This window comes from Chelonoidis abingdonii, chromosome 14, assembly GCF_003597395.2.
Source record: "Chelonoidis abingdonii isolate Lonesome George chromosome 14, CheloAbing_2.0, whole genome shotgun sequence".
Taxonomy (NCBI): Eukaryota; Metazoa; Chordata; order Testudines; family Testudinidae; genus Chelonoidis; species Chelonoidis abingdonii.
In genome coordinates, this window is record NC_133782.1 from 10,538,861 (window position 1) to 10,564,639 (window position 25,779).

Consider the following 25,779-nt stretch of genomic DNA (forward strand, 5'->3'; position numbering starts at 1 on the left):
TTTACTTTACATACAATAATAGTTTAGTTATATATTATAGATTTATAGAAAGAGGCCTTCTAAAAATGTTAAAATGTATTATTGGCACGTGAAACCTGAAATTAGAGTGAATAAATGAAGACTCGGCACAGCACTTCTGAAAAGTTGCTGGCCCCTGGGCTAGATCCACAAAGGAGACTGAGGCTCAGAATTGCAAGACCTAACTTCAGGCACTCTGCCACCTAGTGGAATCCTCAGTCCCAAGTTAGGTGTCCATGCTCCCTATACAATAAATGGGGAGAGTCTATGGGAGTCACAGAAAGCCAGCAAGGTGAGCAAGAAGCGAGCTGCTGAAACTAGCCCCACCCTTCAAAGGTAGTTCCCACCTAACTCCACTCAGGGTTCACGGTCGCGAACCATCTCGTGGAGACAGGTGCCTAAGTTAGGTCAGACATTATTTTGCAAAAAATAGTGGTGGTGGTGATTTCCTCTCCCACCTCTTATAGCCAACAGACTAGTGCTTAGAGCAGTGCTTCTCAAAGCCAGTCTGTCGCTTGTGCAGGGAAAGCCCCTGGCGGTCCAGGCCAGTTTGTTTACCTGCCGCATCCGCAGGTTCAGCTGATTGTGGCTCCCACTGGCTGCGGTTCGCCGCTCCAGGCCAATGGGGGCTGCAAGAAGGGCATCCAGCACATCTCTCAGCCCGCACCATTTCTTGCAAGCCCCCGTTACCCTGCAGCAGCGAACTGCGGCCAGTGGGAGCCGCGATCGGCCAAACCTGTGGATGCAGCAGGTGAACAAACTGGCCCAGCCAGCAGGGGCTTTCACTGAACAAGCTGCGGACAGGCTTAAAGTATTCCTCTGAGATGTTGAAGATGCTGGTTCAAATCCCTGCTAGGCCTTATTTGAAGCAGTGACTTTAACTGGGGCCTCCTGCATCCTGGGTGAGTTTTCTAACCACTGAGTTGTGGTACAAAGGAAGGGGGCAGCACTACCACAGTAGTGTTTATGTGGGTTAGGCATGCTCTGAGCACACCTACCAGATTAGGCCTAGCAGATGAGATAATCAGGGGAACTCTTAGTTCAAGGATCCTGCCGTGGCTGAGGTGTGAGCTATGCACTTAGCAATAGCAGGATGTAACTGTCCTGATGTTGCAAAGTGAGGCAGTGGCAGAGGAGGGACTAGAATCCAGAACTCCAAGTTCCTCGTCCTGGGCTTTGGCCTTGAGACCACGACAAAATTCCCAGAGTACAATTTTCAAAACCAAAGTTTTTCTGTTTTCCACTGGGCTGGGAACCTTTGGGTGATACTGCCATGAAAAACTGTCAGCTGATTAATCCAGAAGAACACATTTCTATCTGAATACCACAAGTCTAGAAACCCAGAAACATTCAGAATACACCATGGTATTTCCAAGTTTTGGAATGTGTGTGTGTGTGTGTGTGTGTCTAGGTTTCTTTGTTTTTGTTTGAGCTTAATTTTACATTTGAACTCCAGCAAGCTAGACAAGTTTAAAAATTTTAAATGAAATCCTGTGTTGCTGGCCTGGTCTCCTTTTTTTTAATATATGCACAGTAGACCTTTTATCTAAATAACACAAAATTAAATACACACAATGGTGAAATATGTACACGTGCACATGGACAGGCTTGGACCATTTTATTTCTTAACTATCCAACACTCCAATTCAAGCCAATGCAGGAGGCTTTCTCCAATACACACCTTTTGTTACTAACTTCAGTGGAAACAGGATAGGGTCTAGAATGGAGGATTTGCCAGAGGTTGGTAAAGAGGAGCTAAAAGGACATGTAACAAACAGGAGTGGGTATTGCTGCATAGGAAGTAAGCTGTTTAGGAAAATTAAATTCCACCTTTCAGCGTATTGAGGCTGGAGAACTGATACATACCCCAAGGGAAGACAAGGAAATGCAGACGACAGTAAAGGTTAGGCCAGAGAGATGGTGAACAGAACTGGCATTAGTAAGGGTCACTGGAAATAGGGAAGATCTGGAAAGAAATTAATAGCTATATCCACAATTCAGAAACGAGATGGAAACGATTCAAGAAACTAGGACTCTGCAAATGGGATTTCAATTGTGAAGGAAACAGTGATGAGAAACAGATGTACAGAGACACAGATGCCACAGTCCAATAGAGGAAGTTTATTATTAATCACAGTAGTGCCTGGAAGACTCCAATTAGGACTGAGACTCCTTTGTACTAGGCACTGTTCAGACACAGAGACATGGACAGTCCCTGCCCTATCAAGCATGCAGTCTCATTCAAGACAAGACACATCAGTGGATAAACTACACAGTAGGAATGGCTGCAGGAGGGAGGAAAACAGCAATAAGAGTGTGGGTTAATATAAGCCAACTATATGCAGGGCTAGAGTGTTTTGAGTCTGTTTGTTTAGTTTTTATTGTAAGATACACAGAAGGGTGAAAGCACAAATGTTAGATGCCCCATGAATAACAAATCTGTTTTGGGACTGTTCATGATGAAATAACACACCGTGTTGAAATAGAGAAGATAAGTTAGGTTTAAAGAAATGGGTTGATACAATAACACATAAATCATCTGTCTCCAATGGGCAAGTAGGAGAAGGGCTGAAATATCTGAGGGGAGACCTGAGGGGAAACCATTTAGGAGGGAGTGGAGTTACCACAAGCACCAGAGGAACAATCTGATATATCGTGAAAAACGCAAAACAACAGTGGTCCTGGAGAATAGACCACAGAGTAAGAGAGAGCTGGGAATGTGTAAGGGACAGAAGTGGAAAACTGAAGTTGTGTTTAGAGCTGCAGTGGGGTAAAGGAGAAGGGCTGTGGGGAGGGATAGCTCAGTGGTTTGAACATTGGCCTGCTCAAAGCAGCATTGTGAGTTCAATCCTGGAGGGGGCCCTTTAGGAATCTGGGGCAAAAATCTGTCTGGGGATTGGTCCTGCTTTGAGCAGGGGGTTGGACTAGATGAGCTCCTGAGGTCCCTTCCAACCCTGGTATTCTATGAAAGGGGGCAGTGGAGGGACTGGGAGAAGGAGCCAAGGAAAGTAGGGGGTGAGGATCTGGAATGAGAGGCCTGGTATGGGAAATGGGATGAGGAGGCTAGGGTTTGGCAGGAGACTGGGAATGGGGCAGCCTGGAAGAGACAAAGGCAGAAGGGTCTGTAACCACTCCCTCAGGAGCCGTAATAAGATTCCTAAATAGCAAGATTCTTCTCCTGTCAGCAGCAAACTTTGCAATCCACTGGCAAAATGTGCAACTCTTCTCCTTCTAGTGGTTGACCCACATAGAGATGACAACCTACTGCTACCAGTTACTCTGTTAGCTCAAGTGACCAAGGTCTGTGTGGTGGCTCTAAAGGTTTTAACCCCTCTGAGTTGTTATGGTTCTGCAGGATGAAATTTCTGGGTTTTTTTTCCCCATTTTGTTTTTATAAAAGCCTAGGAAAGTATATACAAAACACTATGTTAAAAGAACATTATGTCAGCAAAGTCACACGCCTGACATTTAAGAAATGTCAGAATTCAGGCAGAATTATGCCAATGAAAGATTATCCTACCCCGAAAGATATCCTCAGCCAGCCGTTTAGGTGAGCTTTACATCAGCTTTTCACTGCTAGAACAGTGCAAAGCAGACTTAACCAGGTCCAAATCCTGGTTTGTATTCTGAGCTAGGTCAAAATATATGGGTGATTAGATGAAGGGAATTTGGTTTGTGTTTATCTGTACGATTGATACAGGCCTGCTCGTTGTAGTAATTGAAATATCTTGTAAAGATTGTTCCCTAATCCCAGCTGGGGTGACAACAGCAATGTGTGTGCCCCCGCATGCACAAACATGCATCTAAAGGAAGATGGGCTGGTGTCTCTTACAGTCCACATGCCATTGTACTGCTACCCATCCCCTGACATTCAGCCGGATTCTTGGTATAGGAAAGAACTCTCCTAACACCAACATGGCATGGTGTCAAAGCAGTCTCTCTTATGTGTGCAACTCATCCCAATACTCCTGGCTTTGTGTTCCTCAGTAAAATGAAGGTCTCAAAAATCACTATTCTTACAGGGTTGATTGATTGCTAAGCTGGTCTGGAGGGACTGAACTGAACACAATGCTCTGGCTCTCTGATGCACCAATTTATTGGACTCATCGCATGGCAGCTCAATAGAACCACGTTAGCATGTTCTGTCCAATACCTGCATCGTCTTTCAGCTCCTCTGAGTGCAGCTCCTCGCCAAGTGAGGTTGCATTTGTTGTTGCTGCTTCTGTACTTTCCTGCTGCATCTCTTCTGAGGTAAGTGCCTGGCATACAGGGGATGAAGGGTCACTCTGCATTGATCTGGTGGCACCATCAGCAGCGCATACTTTGCCTCCAGCATCTAAAACACCACATCACTTAATCTTAATTAAGTCATCAGCTGCAAAAGTGAAAACATCCTGCCATTCTCATTCATTAGCGTATGCACAGATAGCCTATCACTTATCCTGCAGCGTTCCTTGCAAGAGCTCACTTTGGCAGCATCTGTCATTTCCAGAGGTGCTGAGTGCCTACAGCTCCCACTGACATCAGCAGGCCTTGTAGATGCTCACCTCCTCTGAAGATCAGGCCACTGATATTTGGGTGCCTCAGTGTGCATTTAGGGGCTCTGTTTTAGACACCAATCTTTCAAAATGTTGGGGCACAATTGAAATCCAAACCTCTCTTGACATAGGGCCAGATTCTGATACTCTCCCACTGAGGAGTGAGGTCCTCTGCCAATAATCCCATCAGCTGTAAGCATTCTGACACCTTTTTAGCTTCTTAAGTATTTTCCAACCCAGGGAACATTCCTCACTGGGAATACAAACTATGCTGTCTCTCACTTCCCTGATCCTCTCTCAGCAATTACTGGCTCAACACCACCATTGCAAAATCAAGCAATTACTTCCAGCTTGAGCCAGCTCTCTCCAATGATATGTGTGTACAGAGTCCACCTCTGACCAGATAACTTATATTTCTCAGTCCTAGACGCTTCTCATTAGAAGTTCATGACAAGCCTGTCTTCTCCTTTGTAATGATTTTATTACAAGTTTCTTAAACAGTGATTTAAAGGAGTTAACGTTCACAGACCACTTTTTATTTTTTAATATGGAGACCACTTGCAGAGTATCAGAAGTCAGCCTACAAATGCTGCAGAGCTAATGCAATATTTTATAGGCTGAGCTCATCCAATCTGCCTCATAATCATGTTTGGTGAAAAGTTACTGTTCTTAAAATAGCCCCTGCAGTAGCACAGTTGCTATGATACAAGGAAAGTGGGGGGGGGGAAGTTCATTGCCTATGTTTCAGCTGATCGTGAAGCCAGCCTATACATAATCGCTGGCATATTAACAGCTGTCTGCACTATTTGTAAGACAGAGCTTTTCTTCCAGTGCTGTAAAACATTTTACATTTGATCAAATCTACGCTTCACAGCTAAAAGGGGAAAAACTCCATAAATGTTTCCCAGGAGCAGAATGGGTGGCTCTGCTTTGTAAGTGCCCTGTGTTCTCCAAGAGAGAGCTGCTGCTGTGCCACAATAATAAAGATACCGAGACAGAACGTTAGCTCCTTTAAATCATTGCCTAAGAAAACTGTAATAACTTATGAAATAAGCAGAAGCCAGCACTGTCGATGACCTTCTAATGAGGAGTGTCTAGGACTGAGAACTATGAGGTCCCTGGTCAGAGGTGGACATCACATCCTCAGAGCACTATAGAGATGTTGCCAGAGCTGGAAGGAAGTGCATTGATTTGCAGGGGAGATATTGACCCCATAGATTTTTGAGCGAGGGTGGGGGAAGAAGGTAACTTTATACCTACAGATGAGGAAAACACAAAAGAATCTACACCACCAGAACACCATGGAAAGTGATCTCAGGAGGAAGCAATGCTCTTTCATGCTGGAGTAATCAGTCCGCTACAGTGCAATACAGTCAAGGAACAAACCTTATCCATTAACTTGCTCCTGCCACTGCAGAAGCCCTGGGGAGCACGTGCACCCCCCAGTGATGAACAAAAGCCTCAGAAGTGGCACAGGTCGGGCAGAGTTAACAGGAGACAGCAACCCATGGTTAATGAAAGCTGCTGCATCATTTCCAGTAGTGCCCACTGCTGTCAACATGGCTACCCTGTTCCTCGGCCGTACTCAGCCACGCTGGGGAGGAAAGAGAAGTGAGGCTGCTCATATTGTGGCACCAGCCCTGGGACGGGGTGAGCAGGGGTTCCTTGCTGGCTGTTCCCCTCTAAGTGTAAGTGGGCCCAGCGCTGCCCGGGGGTGGGGATAAATGGGCAATTTGCCCCTGGCCACAGGGGCTCCCACAAGAATATAGTATTGCAACTTTTTGTTATGGAAGGGGCCCCCAAAATTGCTTTGCCCCAGGCCCCCTGAATCCTCTGGGCAGCGCTGAGTGGGCCTTGGCTGTGCCCAGAAGTAGTAGGAGAATAAACTGTCCTTTGAGAAAGCGGGCGGTAACTTATCACCTATCTGCAAAGCAAGGCAGGCACAGGAGAGGAACTGCTCTGATGATAGTTCCTCCCTGGGCTGCTCTTGAGTTGAAGCAGCTCCTGCTCCGGACCTTACCCAGAGCTGGGCCGAACGGCCCTGCAAGAGATGCTGCACGGTTTCTGCAGCCTGGCGTAGTGCGGTATGTGAGTTAGCAGAGGAGCATGCTGTGCCGATGGAGTGTGTCGCTGCTGATGGAAAGATGTGAGGGCAGGTTAGCAGGTTTCTCAGACTTGATCTCCGTCTCTCACTGTTTGGATTACTTTACTGATGTGAGCAGGTACCAGGGTGGGGTGGTAGGCAGATAAATACCTTTGTGAATCCCTCCCCAGATGTTCAGCATGAGAGCAGAGTCCCAAAGAAAAGCCCAGGACTTAGAGATTTACTGTGGTGTGCTTAGCACAATGCTGCTGCTCTAACAATTGCAGTTTATTGCAGTGAGTGTCCATTAAAAAGAGGATTGACGGAAAAGATTAGAATGCAACTGCCACAGCATTATTGTAGTCTGAGTAGGCTTCTCATCAGTTATTAAAAGACATCCTGGGCAATTTTTAACAGCTGTTAATAAATGGCATATGTTGTTAAAGCCATAAAATAGCCTCGGAGATTCAAAACATCCATTGTGTTGGAAGGAAATAACACGGAGCATATTATATTGTCCTTTGGTTGCCCATAACTCACACTCTCCCATCTAGACAGTTGTGTGGCATTGTAAATTTGCCTGATGGTTTTATAGGCTCCATGTAAAAGTAACAAAAAGACTTTTTTTTTTTTTTTAAAAAAAGGGGGGTGGCGGTGGGGAGTGTGTGTGTGTATGTGAAGGGAAATACCCAGCCAGTCCATTTCCAACTGACCTTTAAAAACCCCACTCCTGTTTATTAAACTAGGCTTATCTGCTTTTTGCTAAAATTATTTTAATACATAGCCCCCATTGAACCAGTTCTCAGTGACAAGTGAAAAGCTGATCCAATCCTACTGCTATTGACTTTGATGTGCTCTATATCACTTGTCTGTACTGCTCTCTTAAAAACCCATAACTTCCAGTGTTTTCAGATTCAGAAATCACTGAAAACCATGGAGACAAGCCCTGAGAAGTCTACTAGATATACATACACATGTACACGTGTGTGTGTACACACATACATATACACACCCCTAGTAGATTTCTCAGGGCTTTGCTATGCGGTGGGCTAATGCGCTGCACAGGTGTAATTTTGAAAGCGCTCTAACATGTTGCACATAAAGTGCATCAGCAGGATTTATGCTGACCATTTAAACAAACTATTTGAAAGTGCTCAGTACTACTTGAAAGTGCACCAGGGAACCTTTTGTGCACACCTGTGGAGTCTACACAGAACAATTAATGTGCTTTAGAAGTCAGAGCCCTGGAAAGCACGTTACCCCACCATGTAGAGAAGCCCTCAGACTTAGATTTATCTATCTAGTAGTACCAATATGCTACCAGACCAAATATTGGTCTAGAATTAAGAGCAAAAGAGTTCAGTGAAAAACTCCTCATATTTAACAGCCAAAATTATGAAAAAACTTCTATTTTAAAGTAAGTTGGCCATGTAGGTTTATAACTTGTACTTAAGCATCATACATGTAGCTTTTCTGCAGTTATGACAGGTTTCTCTGTTTAAAATGCTCACTTTCTGTTCAGTTACTCTCCATCACAGCCTCATCAAGTATCATTATGAGAGTTATTTATAGATTTGGAATTTTGTTTTAAACAAGGGAATATAATTATCGCTCCTATTAGTTTCAATAAAATATTCCACCTCTCCAATTGAACTGACTCAGCTGGCCCCTCTTCCTTCATAACACCATCTGTTACAAAGTTCTCAGCCTCAAGAGGGAAAGGCTTTTTTTTTTTTTTTTTAAAGCTATCTTTTTAGGGGAAAAAAATGGCTGTTTTGGTGTGCTCCCAGCATCACTTCTAACCTGGTAGAATGCTAAACTCTCTCAGGAACAGGTCTTTTGTTCATTTAGAAGCATCTGTTTGGGGGCCTTAGACGAGTAACATACAGAATCACAAACCTTCCAGCATATGTATGGCAAGTTATCATCTTGCAGTTAGTCATTGCTTCACACTTGTTTTGTATTCAGGTAAGCTTGTAAAAATAACAGTACTTGATGCCTCACTCTTCTGTAGGAATGAAGAACTCATATAATTAGAATACACCTTGTACTAAACCTGGTTTACCAGAAAGACAGCAGAAAATATGGATTAATCTCAGTCTAGGAGATCTGAATTCATGGATTGTACTTGCTAGCTTCATTGCTGAATAGTTCTGTATAGCTGAGTTTATATTCATATAAACTTTACTGAGTTTCTTGGCAATCTGAGTAGAAGGGCTTATAGCAATTGCACTAAATATGATTGAATTCATGTCTTGTGTAAACCCGACAGTGGAATGGCACCCAAGATAGTTACACCATAAACCACGCTGGATATGTTGAGAGACACCGGGTATGAAACTGATCCAAAGACTGTTCAAACTGGTCACAGATTTTTTTTTTCCCCTGACTGTGGGTTCTTATCATTTCTTGCCATCATATGCTTCCAGCCCTCATGTAAAGGACAACAATAAAAAATGAAGACGGAGTTTACTTGCCTTGTTCCATCATCTCCAGAAGACCTTTCTTAATGAGTTCATCCCGACCTGGCCTTGCAGTAATCTTCTTCTCTAACACTGCAGAAAGTGATAGCAGAACATAGAAAATCAGAGCAAACAATGGATGGAAGTAGACACATGAGACAACTCAATATGAAAGCTGCAACAGGTGGGTGCTCTCTAGTCCCACATGTAGTGAGCTGACCAGAGGAGGACTACACAGTTAGAGTTTTAGGGGGCAAGTGTGGTTTGTGACCAGCTGGCCAGTTCAGTGTGTTTTCATTGCTAGAGCAGTGGTAGTATTGCTAGCCAAGATGCACGATGCTGAAAAGATCAAAGCTTCCAAAAGGGGTTTGAACAATCATGTTCATATCCAGATCCAAAGTCCAAGAGTGTTGCAGACCAGGTCTTTGATTGGACCTATTACACATAGGTGCCAGCGGTCTGGTTTTCAGTCTAAACTTTCCCCAAATTTGGGAGATGTTCAGGTCCTGGTTTGGGTTCAGACCTCCCTGTGCAAAGCAATAGGAAAAAAAGTTAGTGTGTGACTGATTTGCAGGGGCAAGACAATGAAACCATCCCTACCAAGCTTTCTTGCTCACTAACCAATGTGCCCCTCTCTTGAACCATGTAATTTGTATTTGTTGAATATATTATCGCACCTGACTGATCTTCATCCACAAAGCCAAGGCCTATATGTGCCCTCCTTGCTTACGAATTTCTCTAGTAAATCACCAGCTAATTCTAGTCACAGAATGAAAAAGGGGGTTTCCAATCTCTCTCTTGCTGTTTCCTATATCTCTAACTACCTTCCATTCTGTGAATCAGCCCCTTCTATGTAGCAGAGGAATTTGCCAAGTTTGAGAGGAGTGAATCTGATTTAACTCAGTGTTTCCTTTTCTAGATTTATCAAACCACCAGAGAAATGCAGCTGCATGGTGTTGAGAATGGTGGCAATATCACTGTGTCCTGTCTCCTGATAGCACTTTAGCTTCCACAGTCAGGGGCAAGTCCTGCACACATCCTCTTCGGCAGAAGAAGTAGAGTCTTCATGCAATGGAATTGGAATTGGAATGGTTCTGCTCTGCACAGTGTAGGAAGAGGGATGCTTGGAGCCCACACAGGAAATGTGCAACATTTCACACCAGGGATTCATGCTCCCTAGTCCCCAGAGAAGAGGCTCCCTCTGTCTTAGAGTAAAAATGGTATTTCAGGGGATGAGTGAAAGACTGGCAAACAGATTCAAGGCTAACAAGATGCAGCAGTCATTCCTACCAAGGCGCAGGAATGCACGTCATCTGGTAGGTACTATACTCTTGATGGTGCAGTAGCAAGCGTGGAGCCGCCTTGCAGAGCGTGTTCCTTCTCATATGATCTGCACAGAGCCCCCATGTGCCCATCCAGTTTGCATCAGCCCATGCACAGGTACAAGGAGTCACTCCTTAGAATCTCAGGAAAAGACAAGTGATTCTTGTTTCTGACTGCTGTACTCCTGGGGGTGTCTTCAGAGATTCGAGAGAGCAGACACTGTCCCTCACACTCTGGTCTGCTGAGCATATCTTTAATACAGTGGCTGACACTTTCAGGAAGGAATATTTACATTCTGTAGAGTGTTCTGGTTAAGAGTCCAGCCCTACCAGTCAGAGTAGCTCCCTCTTGTCATTTTCCATGTCAGTGTGACCCACCTCCCAGAAAGGCAGAACAAAACATGGAGTCGTGTTTCTAGCAACTGTTCTCATGCACAGAAAGTCCCCGAGGAGTGAAATAATGACTGCAAACTTCATTTAAGTTTGCACGTTACAGAGAAGACACCCAGTAGTCGTTTGACTGCCACTGAACTTACTGAACTAGTTGTATCAAGAATTGCTAGGATTCATTTCTATGCCCTGTTGGTAATAAACTAAAGGTGTCTGGGTCAAAAGATGATCTTGGTGTTTTGCTTTGGCTGAAACAAGAAAACTGTGTTTTCTCTTTCTGATCATAACATTCATTTTCCATTATATCTGTCACTGGTGACTAATACAGTTGAATAATATGCTATGTTTAGAGTTCCTGATAAATTCCCTGCCCAAAAACAAGAATTTAAAAATAAGTTTAAATACAACGTACATGTACAAAAATCCATGTTTAGAAAATTGAAAAAATCGCTAGCGACCAGAAACCTCAATTATGTGGTGTATGGCTACCATTTAGATGCAAAGCTTTGGGAGATGTTGCTAAGCTATAGGAAGTAGAGCTGGTCATATACTATTATTCAGAGGCATTATTTAATGGATTTTAATATTTATGTTAAGTAATTTATCTGAGTAATTCATTTTTTTTCAGTATTTAACCTAGTGTTCTTCTTTTTGTTATTGAATTCTGAATGCAAGGGGCCAGATTAGTACCACCATATAGCCACAGAGCTGTCACAGTGTAGGCTTCCTCACACTGTCCCTCTGATGTGCATTAACCCTGAGCTGGAGAATCTATCTCTTGGAAGTACTTGAGCTCATGTTAGTCCATCACCTCTCCGCTAAGTGCCAACACAGGGATCAGTTATGAAGTTGTGGACCTGGATTGATACCATTGACTTATTTCACAAAGGCCACGAAGAGCCCAGCAGCTGGTAATTACTTTGAGATGCATCTGATGAGGGGCTAGTTCCAAGTATTCATGGAATGTTCTCTTAGCTTTTCTGGGGATTTTAGGTAGATTGGAAGGAATAGTAATGAAATCCCTTCTGTACTTGGCTTTACCAGAAGGGCCAGGATTAGGTGCTACTGAAAATGAGTGAGGGTATCTAACTCCACGAGTGGTCCTCTGACTTCAGTTGCACTATTCATATCTAAGGTACTATTCAATCTAAAGTATCACAGTCTGGCCTTTAAATTAGCAGTCCCTGCTAATGCTGCAGCATCTTCGTCCCTTACAAAGATCAGTGAAGGGCAGAAGCGGGGAGGTAAGACAGTGGACAGCCTGATAAATCAAGTTTTGGATTTTGTTCTTTGCTCACTGGATTGGTAGAAATCCTGTGACCAAGAGGTCAAATCCTAATGGTTCCTTCTGACCTTAAAGTGTCTGACTCTATGACAGGCCAGATTCTTACACTTCCATTTAGAAATAGCTTATCAATAACCTGCCCTACTTCAGCAAACTCTGCTCATTTTTTTTCACAGGGTGGACTTTGCCTTGCACTGAATCAAGCTGTTGCTCTTCCCATACCTGCTGATGTTTGCTTTAGTTTCTCGTTTTTCTTTTTCCTCCACTTCCATGGTTTGAAGATCCTGCCCAGTGTTGCCAGCTTGCTGTTCCTTCTCACAGGAGGAGTTCTAATCCCTGAGACCAGATATTCAGAATGCATTGCAGGGGACTGCTCCATCTCATCTGAGAGGCAAAAACAGAACAAGGCTGCTGGTTAAAAGAAAATAAGACCAAGTGTTTCAGAAGAGTCTTAGTAAGGTGGGGGGAGGTATGGTGGTTATTCCAGCTAAAAGAGCATTTGATTTAGTTACCAAGCACTGTAGTGCAAGACAGGGAAATGAAATAATTGGAATCCTTAAAGTAGGGGCACCAGATTCACGGATGCTGAGCAGGGTATGTGCCAGCATAGCTTTTTGTATTGCAGGGGGGACCTTTCTTGGCTTTGTATCTCACCCGTCACCACTGACTCCAAGCATCTGGTATCTGAGTGACTCTCTTGAGGCCCCCTTCAAGGAGTCCATCGGGGGCTAGTTCCATGGAGTTTAAGCTCCAGTGAAGGAGATGTACTGAATTTGCGCATCCCCAGTCTGCCTTGGCCATGCTCCCATCCTGGCCAGGGATGCTCACTTTTTGGCGTGATTCCCGACAGCCCTCTCCCCTGCCCAAGGGATGTGTTGACCTCATAACTCCCCTTCCCTCCACAACAGACTATCTCATGCTTGCTCAATGAGAGCATCCTCTGCCAGGATCTTACTCCAACAAAAGCACCTGTGTGAGAGAGGGGGAGGCTGTAGTTTTAAATGTTATGTTGGACTTGGGAGCTCACTTTCTTCCTTGGCCTATGAAGGGATCAAACTGGAAGTGAAGTGAAAGGAAGGAGCCTCGTGCTAGCAAACAACAAGAATTGTTAGTCACAGGCTGAATTGGTGAGTCAGGATGGCCTAAGGGGTGGGACACTACCTCGTAACACACGAGACCGAGACTCGGTTTCCTGCTCTGTCATGTTTCCAGTGTGAGATTGGGCAAGTTACTTTCTCTCTCTGCTTGTTACCCCTGTAGATGATGGCACTTCTCTATCTCACATGGGAGATTATGGGGAATAAGTGCTCAAATGCTGGTGTAATGCGGGCCCCATAAGTACCCGAGTCGGTAGACCGTAATAATAAGTGCTGCAACAACACCTAACACTTGCACAGCTTTTTCCAGCTTTTAAGTGGTTTATAAAAACTCATTAATTTACACCATGCCTGTGTGGTAGGTGAGTGTTAGTTCCAGTCTACCAGTGCAGAAATCGAGGCACAGAAAGGTTAAAAGAGACATTTTTACAAGTGACTGCTGATTTTTGGGTGCCCAACATGAGACACCTTGAGTCTGACTTTCAGAGGTGCTGAGGAACTGCAGCTCCTAATGACTTCAGCAGACACACTGGATACGCAGCACTTTTGTGTGAATCAGGCCCACATGGTCTCAAGTTAAGCACCTAAAACCATTGGCCATTTTGGAATATTTAGGTCTAAGAGGCAGCTTGCTGAAAGTCAGAGAGGAAGTTCGTGACTTAGCTAGGATGAGCTCCCAGGAGGGGACTTCCTGGATCCCAATTCTGTGCTGAAACCACAGGGAGGGACTGTCTTTGTGCAGTGCCTAGCACAATGGAGTGCTGGCCCATGAGCAGGGCTCCTAGGTGCTATGCTAATGCAAATCAATAATAATAGTTAATCAATTAATAAGATACTCTCCTGAAAATGAACTGTCCTCCCCTAACTACTATAGAACACATCTGTTTGTATGAACTGGCTCAGATTTTTGCATATGAGGCTAGATTGTTTGGCATGTAGTACTTAAGAAAATCGCCAACAGCTATTACGCTGATATGTTCCTTAAGGAAATTGGGGGAGACGGGAAAATGCGAAGCCATTTCATCCAGCAAAACCACAGGAGCATGCAGATAATGCTTCAGGTGGGCAACTGGTTCAGACATTTTCAATATTTTGTCTTCACATGACTGTTCATTTTGTTTATAGCCAAGCTTTGCACGGAACAATAAAGATTGAATAATGACAGGCTTCTGCCAGCCATTACCATGAAAGATGATAGCACAGCTCCATAAACAAGGATATTGATGACATTGTTGAGATGTGCATTTGGACACCAATATACTAATTCCCAAGAGTGATGCTTTTATCCGTCACCCAGCCATGTCATGAGAGTGCAAATTATAAGATGATTTGCATATCTTTTCCAACAATCCTTTGCAATTTAAATGACAGTGTGGAACAATGAGTATATGAACATTTCTGAGCCACTGGTCTCTGGGATAATAAAATGACAATAATTTTGCTTTGTGACTAGTGGACAAGAAAACTAAATATGGTATTTTAATGGGTTTTAAAAACAAGTTGACAGGGCGCAAATACATAAATGTCAGTGTAAAGGTGGGGATTTCCAAGAGAACAGGAAATAATTTTGAAAAAAAATTCAACACAGAGAGGGGAAGAACTTATTCTTCTTTTTCATTTAATTTTGAAAATATTGGTATTAAATATTGATATTGCCGATGAACTTTAAACAGAAAAGTTAAATACTTTGTCACATTAGTTAGCAGAACTGAACAATGGATGTAAAAACACTTTTTTTTTCTTCTGTGTCGTATAAGCACATGAAATAAAGAAACAGTTAAAACACTCAAAACTTGCTACGTGAGTATGGGCACAATTTGTTCACCTGTCATTAAGGGAGGTTGAGGAGATACAGTGCTAATTTCACTATTTGACCGAAAAGACTCAGTTTGTGATTCACCTTGTAACTCAGGAGTCATGTTCTTTGAGTATGATCAGTGCCACTTGAAACATAGTTACATCATAAAGTGAAAATGTAATGACAGGTAAAATCAAGAGAAAAGAAAAAAATTAAAAGCTACTTGATGGAAGCTTTCTCATCTTCCTCAGTGTTAAATGGATTTTCCGGTTTACCACTGCACTGAATGAGCACCCTTATTCATCCAGCAGATCAGAAGCAAATGAAATGTTTCTAATAAATAACTGGATTTTTTGCTGTTCCACTATGGAATGTCCCACATCTTGAGATGTTAATCTCTTGTTTCCTTCTTGTTCATTGGACAAATGTGGTCTACTACTTTTGTGATCACTGGAAGACTGAGTCTTTGAGAAAAGAAGACTTCAACTATGTTAAGTGCTGTTACAAAGAGGATAATGATCAATTGTTCTCCATGTTCACTGAATGCAGGACAAGAAGTAATTGGCTTAATGTGCAACAAGAGAGGCTTGGTTAGATATTAGGAAAAACTTTCTGACTATAAGGAGTTAAAGACAGGAATGCCTTGCCAAAGGAGGTGTTGGAATCCCTATCACTGGAGGTTTTTAAGAACAGATTGGTCAAACAGCCCCACTAGCATGGGTGGAGGCTCAGGCTAGCTGCTCAGCTACGTACCCACTGCCCATGCTACCCTGACTACACTGCTATTTTTAGCATGTTAGCTGGAGCAGAGCTTGCGCAGGTATGTGTATGTGAGCTGGGAATCACATGGGTGACTGGGCAACAAAATGGCAGATGAAATTCAATATTCATAAATGCAAAGTAATGCACATTGGAAAACATAATTCCAACTATACATATAAAATTATGGAGTCTAAATTAACTGTTACCACTCAAGAAGGAGATCTTGGAATCATTGTGGATGGTTCTCTGAAAACATCCACTCAATGTGCAGCGGCAGTCAAAAAAGCGAACAGAATGTTGTGAATCATTACAAAAGGAATAGATAGTAAGATGGAAAATATCATATTGCCTCTATATAAATCCATGGTATGTCCACATCTTGAATACTGCGTGCAGATGTGGTTGCCCCATCTCAAATCCCATGATTTAGTTACGGATTGGCCCTGCTTTGAGCAGGGGGTTGGATAGATGACCCCTTCTCCCCCCTCCGAGGTCCTTTCCAACCCTGATATTCTATGAAAAAAGATATATTGGAATTTGGAAAAGGTTCAGAAAAGGGCAACAAAAATTATTAGGGGTATAGAACGGCTTCTGTAGGAAGAGAGATTAATAAGACTGGGATGTTTCAGCTTGGAAAAGAGAAGACTAAGGGGGGATATGATTGAGGTTTATAAGATCTTGACTGGTGTGGAGAAAGTAAATAAGGAAGTGTTGTTTACTCCTCATAACACAAGAATTAGGAGTCACCAACTAAAATTAATAGGCAGCAGGTTTAAAACAAACAAAAGGAAGTATTTTTTCACACAACACACAGTCACCCTGTGGAACTCTATGCCAGAGGATGTTGTGAAGGCCAAGACTATAACAGGGTTCAAAAAAGAACTAGACAAATTCATGGAGGAGAGATCCATTAATGGCTATTAGCCAGAACAGGCAAGGATGCTGTCGCTAGCCTCTGTTTGTCAGAAGCTGGGAATGAGCAATAGGAGATGGATCACTTGATGATTGTGTTCTGTTCATTTGTTCTGGGGCACCTGGCATTGGCCACTGGAAGACAAGATACTGGACTGGATGGACCTTTGGTCTGACCCAGTATGGGCGTTCTTACGTTGTCTAAACAAGATAGACTTTGTGAATTTCAGTCTGGAAGTATATGCTGAGTAAAGATCAGGAAACAGCAATGAGGCATAGCACCTGAGGGGAACCGCAGCATGGCAACCTTTTAACTGCCACCAGAATGCAGGAATCTCATGGGCTGTTTTTTTCCCAATGATATATTTGAAAATAAGCAGCACAGTGAAAATAAAACTGTGAGGCATTGCATCTTTTCCTTGTTATGGAGCCAGCAGTGATAACAGAAAAGACACACAGTGGGTCTGCTATTATGATGATTTTAAAGCTATAACAGATGCAGCAGAAAATGGCATTTAGCCCTTCTTCGTGACAGCCATTGTAATGGGAATGTGAACATTTACAAAATTAGCTCCTCTCATTCCTAAGGCTGCAAATCAGATTCTCAGTAGTGGGATGGAAGCTACTGTGGGGGTCAGGGCAATTTCAACAACCTATCCTTGTGCTTGCCTACACTCTTATGCACCACTGCTTGAGCAATTCCCATTGTCCTGGGAGTTTTTCAAGCATGTAAGTGGAGATTAGATGAGCCAACTGATTTTAGAGGATGTCTTGGCAGGTTGCTGACGCCGCTGCAATTCATTCAGGATTTAGACATCACCCACATGTTTCACTGACCACCTCTAGCATAACATCACTGTAGCATCTTTGTCTGAAACCAGGAAATCAAGGCAAGCCTAGGAAATAAACCTCATCCCAAATTTGATGCATCTCTAACAATGTTTACTTACTCCCCTGGGATCGTCTTCAAAGCCGACAGTGGAGGAGTTTACAAGGACTCTCAAAAAAGGGGAACCAGTAGCTATTAGGAGTTGTGCAGTTGCTAGTGTTCCTCCCAAAGTTGATTGCAATATCCCTATTTACTCTTGCCTGTTACTCTTGGGCTTTTTAATTAATGGTAGCCAGAAGGAACAGTTCCAGTGTTCAGACCCCACTTATATTTCTCTAATGAAGAAGCAGGAGGTGGGTCTAGCAAGGAAGAAGAGGTGTTTGACAAAGCGTTAAGCTTGGATGGGATAATGAGGCATCCACTCTACAACCTTGAGGTCTCCAAAGGGTATTGAATTGAGTTAACTTGATAACTGTCTTATTGCCTGGTTCTTAGCTTTGCACATGGGGTGAGTTTCGGTTCATTTTAGTTTTGAAGAATAATTAGAAGAAATCAGTATGCTTAGTGGGGGGAGTAAAAGCAAAGTTATTGACCATAGTGTTATAGAGGGCTGCTCTCAGAAAACAGCTGGCACCGGGAAAAGCAAAGGTGCAGCGGTGCGATGGAATTGGAGAGCTTGGCCCACAAAAGGGCAGGAGATGAGGACTGAAGAGCAACGGGAGCAGGAGAACGACAAACTGAGACAGGGAAGTCTGTACTGTGAGCTTGGCTTTGCTTTGGATTGGAGGAAACTTTGATAATGCAGGGAGGATAGAGAGTTAACTCAATTGTTTGTTTTCTTTTATGTGAAAATGTAGCAGCCCCTAGGAGGCCATTCTAGGTGACATAATTTAGAGCAGCCTTGAGGCTGCTCAAAATTATGCTGGGGTTACACTGGAGCCTGCCTGTCCACTAGGAACAGGGGGTATAAATGTAGCATCTTCCTCCAGCCCCTCAGGTCCTGTACTGGGCACTGCTTAGCCAGACTCAAGATTTAGTCCTTTAAATTGAAGTTAAAACTCCTTGAAATATGGACACAGAGGATGAAGGCTGGAAAGGGAAGACTAATTTTAGGGTGGGTAAGACCATTCCTCCACTGCAGACTTTGGTATGTCTTCTAACTTTATTGATCTAAATATTTGTAACAAGGCACATACAGGTCTAAGGAAACTGATTTAATTGCCTAATATCTTCTTACTGTGTGCAGTTCTCAAATTTTGCACCATCCGACTGAGAGGGAGAAAAATTTTAAATGGAACCAACATAAGACAGATGTCCTGAAGTCATAAATATCAAGGGAATGGTCGTCTTGGCAATAAGAACCATGTGAAAGCCCTCAGAGCTCTTCACCTTTACTCAAATCATTTTTTCTTTTTTGTGGGTTGGCTATTTGGGAGATAAGAAGACTACCACACAGAATGTAACCAGTTCCCACATGCTGCAGCGACTACTGAAGTAGCGCACACACCTAAATATCAGCCAGAACCTGCAGCCAGCAAGCGGCCCGGGTTTGCCAACTCTCCAACCATTTTCTGAAGCATTCAGCACATTTTTGGATCTGCAGTTAATATTTTAATTATATTAAATATAATGTGGTTATTTCTCTTTTTTTTTTGAGTCAGATTGCCTGGGGCTGGTCTGCATGATTATGTAAAAGATGCACAGGAAATGTAAACAACTGGAAGCCAGATCAGATTCTCATAATCAGGGAAAGTGACCGTGAGCAACAGCTTGAAGAGCACTCCAGTGTGGAAGGACATGAGAGAACCTTTACACAAGCGCATGTAAGCACAAGCTTAGCCCATAGCAGGGACTTAACATAAGTAGGGCTGATTGCTGTTCTGCAAGTCACAACTAGACAGTCAAATCTGCACCCCTCCACCTAGAGACGTCTGGCAGTTTCTCTGTGGCCAGCACATGGCCCTTTGACACCACTCCTAGAAGTAATGGTCCCAACAGTGGAGCTTTTGGATTCTGGAAATGATACACTTGCACCAGAAACATGGACTGGAGAAGGCTGTTATGATTTGATTTCCAGACCTCTGTTAATGAAGGTACCACATCCTGCAACCAGACATGGTTAAAAATGAACACAGTTGCTGCTTGGACTGTTCGGTGGTTATCTCACCTTTCACACTGTGCACTGTCATTTTTCCTTTATAGGTGTGGTAGATAGTGAGCATACTCACAAGGAAAATAAGATATTTCCAGACCAGATCGGGCCAATGGTTATCTCAGGCAAGTATCCTGTCCTGGATAGTGGCCTGTTCCAAATGCTTCAGAGGAAGGTGCAAAAATGGACAGTTAAGTACAGTAGAGATTGAGGTTCTGTTAATCAGCATGCCCTTCCTACATGTTCAGTCATCAGTGGCAGCAGTCTGATATCCAGGATATCTCAACTCAAAGCCATGGAAGGGATTCTGAAGTGACCAATGGATTCGCAGAATAAACCAGGCAAGAGGGGAGAAAGCTTTTAATGAGAGATCAGATCAGAACAATTATGTTAGTTGAATTAAGAGAGAACTGCCAGGGCCTGATATGCCAGAGGTGCTGATTACCTGCAGTCCCGCTTGGCTTGAGCTAGAGCTGGAGGTGCTTAGCACCTCTGCAACTCAGATCCAATAGAATAGTCCCCCCTTGTCTTATTCCTTTGTCATTTAAAATCTTGTTGGCTGGGGTTGAAGCAAATCGACTCATTCCTGACAAGCCCCAGTCCTGTGGGATTTCGTGGTAAGATGTCCATGTGCTCTGCTTGGGGGACCTCTCCCGAGAGAGGGAGGTGAGGACTAGCTATTTCCCAACATAAACATGCTTCATATTTTATTATCTCCAGTGTTAACTATGTTGTGAGTGTGTCTGGGTTCTGCAGGTTGGCTGTTACATTTTTGGATTTTTCCTACTGAGCCAAAGAGACTATAGTTTGATGCCTAGACTGCTGTAATTCACAGTGTGGAATCTGTATGGCTGTTCAGCACATCAGGAACCAGAGCTGAGATGCGAGCCTTGCTGCAGAGAGGAGCTGTGAGAGCCCTTGGAAGTACAGTTGTGAATATTCAAAGTGGACACAGGGAAGTCACCCTGTGGTGTTTATGCAATTGCCAAAGGGTCTAGAGCCTATCAACTTGTTGGGCATTTAGGTAACTTCCATTAATGATAAGCGGAATCATGCCTGAACAAATCGCCGCTGCATCACTGCAAGAAGAACCCTGAAAAGCTGCAACCTGAAAGCAGTGGAAAAATAACGCAGCAGACAAAAACGGCAGGCAAATTTGTGAGGCAAGGCATGCTCTGCTTCCTGATGAATTGGTTTGTAATGCAGCTCTGGGGCCTCTCTCCTTTATTGTCATTGTATCTGTCTTTGTACCTCAGCCACAGAGTTAATAATGGAAGAGGAGGTTCCCTCTGAAATGAATTGACCCTTTGGCCAAAGACACTGTGGGAAGAATTGTAATGACCTTTAGGCTTCTGATACAGACATAACTTTCCATTGTTAGTGGCAGAGTCCTCTTTATCATGTTGAAGTCTGTGTCTAACTAAAAATAATGCTAAGGAGGACCCCGTTTCAGGGCAAACTGGGCCTGTAAAGGGTTAATGTCCACAGCTGGCTATGAATGGTGCATGAATCGGGTGTCCAAGAGTCATATGACAGCAGCCTGGAAGTGGTACAATTATAAGAGAAGTTGCTTCCCAACCAGTGGGAATGACCTGTAGGCGGCAGGCAGGGGCGGTTCTAGGAATTTTGCCGCCCCAAGCATGGGAGGCAGGCTGCCTTCTACGGCTTGCCTGCGGACGGTCCACTTTGAAGCCGCGGGACCACTGGACCCTCCACAGGCAAGCTGCCGAGGGCAGCCTGCCTGCCGCCCTCACGGCACCGGCAAAGCACCCCCCACAGCTTGTCGCCCCAAGCACGCACTTGACATGCTGAGGCCTGGAGCCGCCCCTGGCAGCAGGGAATGCTGGGAAGTGGTCTGGGTGTGGGGTGAGGACTGTGCTTGGCTGGGGGAGAGCCAACTGGTGGTAGGAATGAGAGAAGGAACCTATGAACTTAACTTGGTGTCCCAGGAACAGGAAGGACTATGCCTGCAGGGCTGTGAAAGGTTGCACAAATTTTGAACCCTTCTGACAAGGGGAGGAAATATTTGTGCCTGGGACAGCCATGTAAACTATTTGTTTTATGCTCCAATTAACCAGCCTCCAAACCAGGAAATCTTATTTGTAGGTATGATTGTAAATTTTCCATAAATTGTAAGTGGTCAGAAAATGCTGATTGGTCAAAAGCAAAATGTTGTGCAGAAATTTTAGTTCTGATGACGTTTTGTTTGGGGGGGATGGGAAATGGAACAGAATATTATGGTAAATAAGCTGTCTCACCCTTTTTGCAAAGGAATGTTTGTGTTCTTCTTCAAAGTGACCTTTTGTTTCAATTTTTTTTATTATATAATATTTAAAAGGTCAAAATTGGAATTAACCACTTTGATTTTATCAAAATGAGCCATTTTGATTGACCCAAAACCTGGAATTATTTTTGGAATTTGTTTGGTAGATGATTTCAGTTGTTATGTTTTGTTTTCTGTTTTGTTTCGGAATAGGAACCATGTTTCAAAATGGAAGTAATTTCCTATGAAGTAGAAAATCCAGTTTCTGCCCAACTGTGCTTATTTGCAGCATGTGGAGTGTGTATAATACGTTGAGCAAGATGGTAAACTGAGGCCTAGATAATCAGATGCTGGGATTAGGTAGGCTGATGCTCTAACAGACACCATTTGGCACACCAGAAAAATATTCAAAGTAGGGAACAGCAAATAGCTGTGTCAAGATCAAATTCAGACATGGACTACATCCTAAACTTTGTCATATCAGTGAGCAGGGTATATGTGTTGGCCGACAGGTAGGCGTAAGCGGTGCTACTTCTCCTAGTCCGTTGCTACTTTCATTTAAGGTATCCTCTGTTCAAGATTTCCCATCTCAGACACACTCTCACCCCAGAGTTCAGCATCTTTAAAATAATAAAAACAGACAAACCATGGGCCAGATTCATCTCTGGGGTAAACTCTCCATTCACGGAGTTACTTCAGGGATGAGTCTGGTCTAGCAAATCTGTGCATCGGGACACGAAGGTAGAGGAAAAGCCTTAAGAAGAGTGGCTGAATGACGAAGGAGAACTGATGCCTCCATGAACATCATGCACAAAATAGCCCTGAGCCCCCAATCAAAGCAAGCTTTATTTCTGGCCACACCACCTGACTCCTAGCCTTGATGCCTGGCTGCTGATTGGTCTAGCATTTCACACCTCCCTTTAGGTAAGTGCTACTAGTTACCAGGACTCCTTGCCCTGCTACTTGTTACCAAGTCTCCTGAGTAAAGCTGGGTGAAATATTTTCAGCAAATAGCTGATTTACCAAACAAACGCAGGTTTGGCTGATCTGAAGCTATTTGCGAATTTGATAATCATTTGCCAAATCATTCTGACCAAAAAACATTTCTTGGGCCTGGGGCACCTTTCTGAAAATCACTGAGACGGGAGCTGCCCTTGACTTTTAGCCCAGTTGTTAGGGCACTCACCTGTGATATCGGAAACCCAAGTTCAATTGCCCCTCTGCCTGATGTAGTAGGAGAGTGCCCTAATCCACTGTGCTATGGGGTCATCTAGCACAAGGCACTCTCAATCTCTCCCATTAAACTTGGGTCTCCCATATGTCAAGCAAGTGCCCTAACCAACTGGCTGAAAGTTATAAGGGAGGTGACAACAGCAGCTCCTCCTCCTTCTGCAGCCATTTCCTTTGCTTTATTTTCAAACTGCCCAGAACTAGAAATCAAATGGGCCATTTCAGGTAGAATAAAACATTTTGTTTAAGCCAAAAAGAAGCTTCTGTCAACTTTTAAGATTTGCCAAAAAAAAAATTGGAATGTTCTCCTCTCGCCTCCTTGAACTCCCAGAGAGGAAAAAAAAACAAAAAACACCAAATAACCCAATTTTCTTTATTTGCCCAGCTCTACTTCTGAAGGGGAGGGGGGGTTACCAAAGCTACTGTGGACCAAAATCTAATTTTTCCACCCATCCCTATTTGAAAATTTCCACTCATCTTTATGAAATTAAGGATTTCCTTCTTATTTTTATTTTTGAACTCAAGGAGAGGAGAAAAAAACCTGTGGCTGACAGGAGCGGGCTGCTCTTGTCAGGAAAGTTTATTTCCATTCTGTCATGCTGAGCTTCCCATCAAAGTATTTGAATTTCAGAAATGGCTTTAGCTGAAATAACGAAGGAACAGATTACTGTCATCAAAGAAAAGAATATGTGAGTGGCAACTCAAGCTAAATCTCTGTGACATAAATATACTGTATATATTTGAGGCTTGTGATTTCTTTCAGAAAATGTTCCTCTAGGAAGTTGACATATCACTTAACAGCATTACTTTAATAGAAGCAGAGGTGCAAAGAAATTAATCGGGAACCTTTCATGCCTTTTGGATCAATGTGTCAAGTCCTGGTAACACTTCTTATCATTTATAATGCATGGTCTGACACTAGTGGTTCATTAACAAAATTAGTTTTACAAAGTTTGTGTAAAGCAGGGGTACTCGATAGGCAGACTGTGGGCCAAACCCGGATCACCAGATGCTTTTGAACGGACCCTGAAATCTTTTTTATTTATTTATTGTCATTATTGTTTTTAGTATTTTTTCTCTGGAGTCTGGGCCCTGGCTAAATCTTGAGCAAGAATTTTTGACAAAAAATAATTTATGCCAGAGGTAATAGAGGAATCCAAAATGTGGTTTCCTCTCCTTTACTTGGAGAAGAAGGAAACCTACTGACAGTAAGAAAATGAAACCACTGAAGGATCGTTGTATAATCAAGGCTAATTCAGTTATCTCCACCTCTGCAATGCCTTGTTTTGGCAGGTAAAGCATGACAGGTGAAGCATTTGCACCCAGCAAGAATTTAGCCACCCAGAGCTGTGGGTCCCAGGAGGAAAACAAATAGCTCAACAGGCTGGTGTGGCCTGCTGCTCCCCTCACACGCACCTTGTGGAATAGAGGATTGGAGAGCACAGTGTGGGACAACCACTGCCAGCTCCTTCCCCCTGCCCTATGAGGTTTCCCCAAAAAGGACTCCGTGCCACATGGGCATTGCAGACTCTCCTCAAAAACCTCTCGTCCTGGTGCTCCACGGCTAGGGACTTGAGGTTAGGACTAATTTCCATAATGCACTATTACCATTTGTACCAGGAACAATTATTTGGATACTTTTATTACAAAAATAAATAAATAAAGAGGTTGGGAAAGTGTTGGCAGAGAAGCTTTTTTAATGCCAGGGCCTACGCTGAGTGGTTCAGTTCCCTTCCCTCCCAGTTTAACAGCCTGTTATCACTGGCCTTCCTAGCGATGAACAAAGTGGAGCAGATAACGGTGTGCTACGGGAGACTGGGTATTGTAATAGCTGCACTGGCATAGCCAGCAGCAGTCAGGCACCAATGCTGTTGGAATGATGCACGTATGGCCCTATGAGGGAATCTGCAGCCCCTCAACAGCATTCCTTTCTTACTGTGGGTATGTCTACACTGCAATTAGATGCCCATGGCTGGCCCGTGCCACCTGCCTCATGCTCATGGAGCTCAGGCTGCAGGGCTGTTTAATCAAGGTGTACGCATTCTGGCTGAGGCTGCAGCCTGAGCGCTGGGATCTCTCCCCTCCTGCCTGAACCCGGATGTCTACTCTGCAATTAAACAGCCCCACAGCCTGAGCTGCGTGAGCCCCAGTCAGCTGGCACGGGCCAGCCATGGAATTGTAACTGCAGTGTATACATATCCTGTGTTACTTTCATAAAGGGTCTCTCCAAACTACTGCAGCGATGTTTCTTCATGATACCACGTGCATCTTACAGAAGAGACATCACATTAAAGAAATGGGAGACGTTTAATCTAAGAGTCCCCTGCTCAACAGCAACTTGGGAGTGGAGTTGTTAAAATTATTTTTGTCTTATTTTCCTTGGGAAAAAAAGAATGAAATTCATCACCCAGAAACCCATCTGTCTAGTGCTGCCTTTCTCATTCTGCCAATGGGAACCATGTCTGCCAGACATATGGTCAGCTCTCAATTTTATATTCAATCCAAACCTGTAAATCAGACTGATAACCAAGGACCTCTCTTCTGTGCAATTTTTTGCACATGCGCTTTACAGCATAATTCCCTTCTTTTCTCAATGTCTTATTTGTGCTGCACCACGTCACCATTATGCTATTGCTGC

At 43.6% G+C, this 25,779-nt stretch overlaps 1 protein-coding gene across 1 annotated transcript in view; it reads right to left on the minus strand.

The window, feature by feature from the left end:
* Nucleotides 1-25,779, minus strand: part of PHACTR3 (phosphatase and actin regulator 3) — a 159,968-nt gene that overhangs the window by 60,671 nt on the left and 73,518 nt on the right. Inside the window, exons 2-4 of the mRNA XM_032782626.2 lie at nucleotides 12,321-12,482; nucleotides 9,117-9,194; nucleotides 4,172-4,354 (exon numbers count right to left, since the gene is read on the minus strand). Of these exons, the coding sequence (XP_032638517.1) occupies nucleotides 4,172-4,354; nucleotides 9,117-9,194; nucleotides 12,321-12,482 (423 nt within the window). The remainder of the gene's footprint in view (nucleotides 1-4,171; nucleotides 4,355-9,116; nucleotides 9,195-12,320; nucleotides 12,483-25,779) is intronic.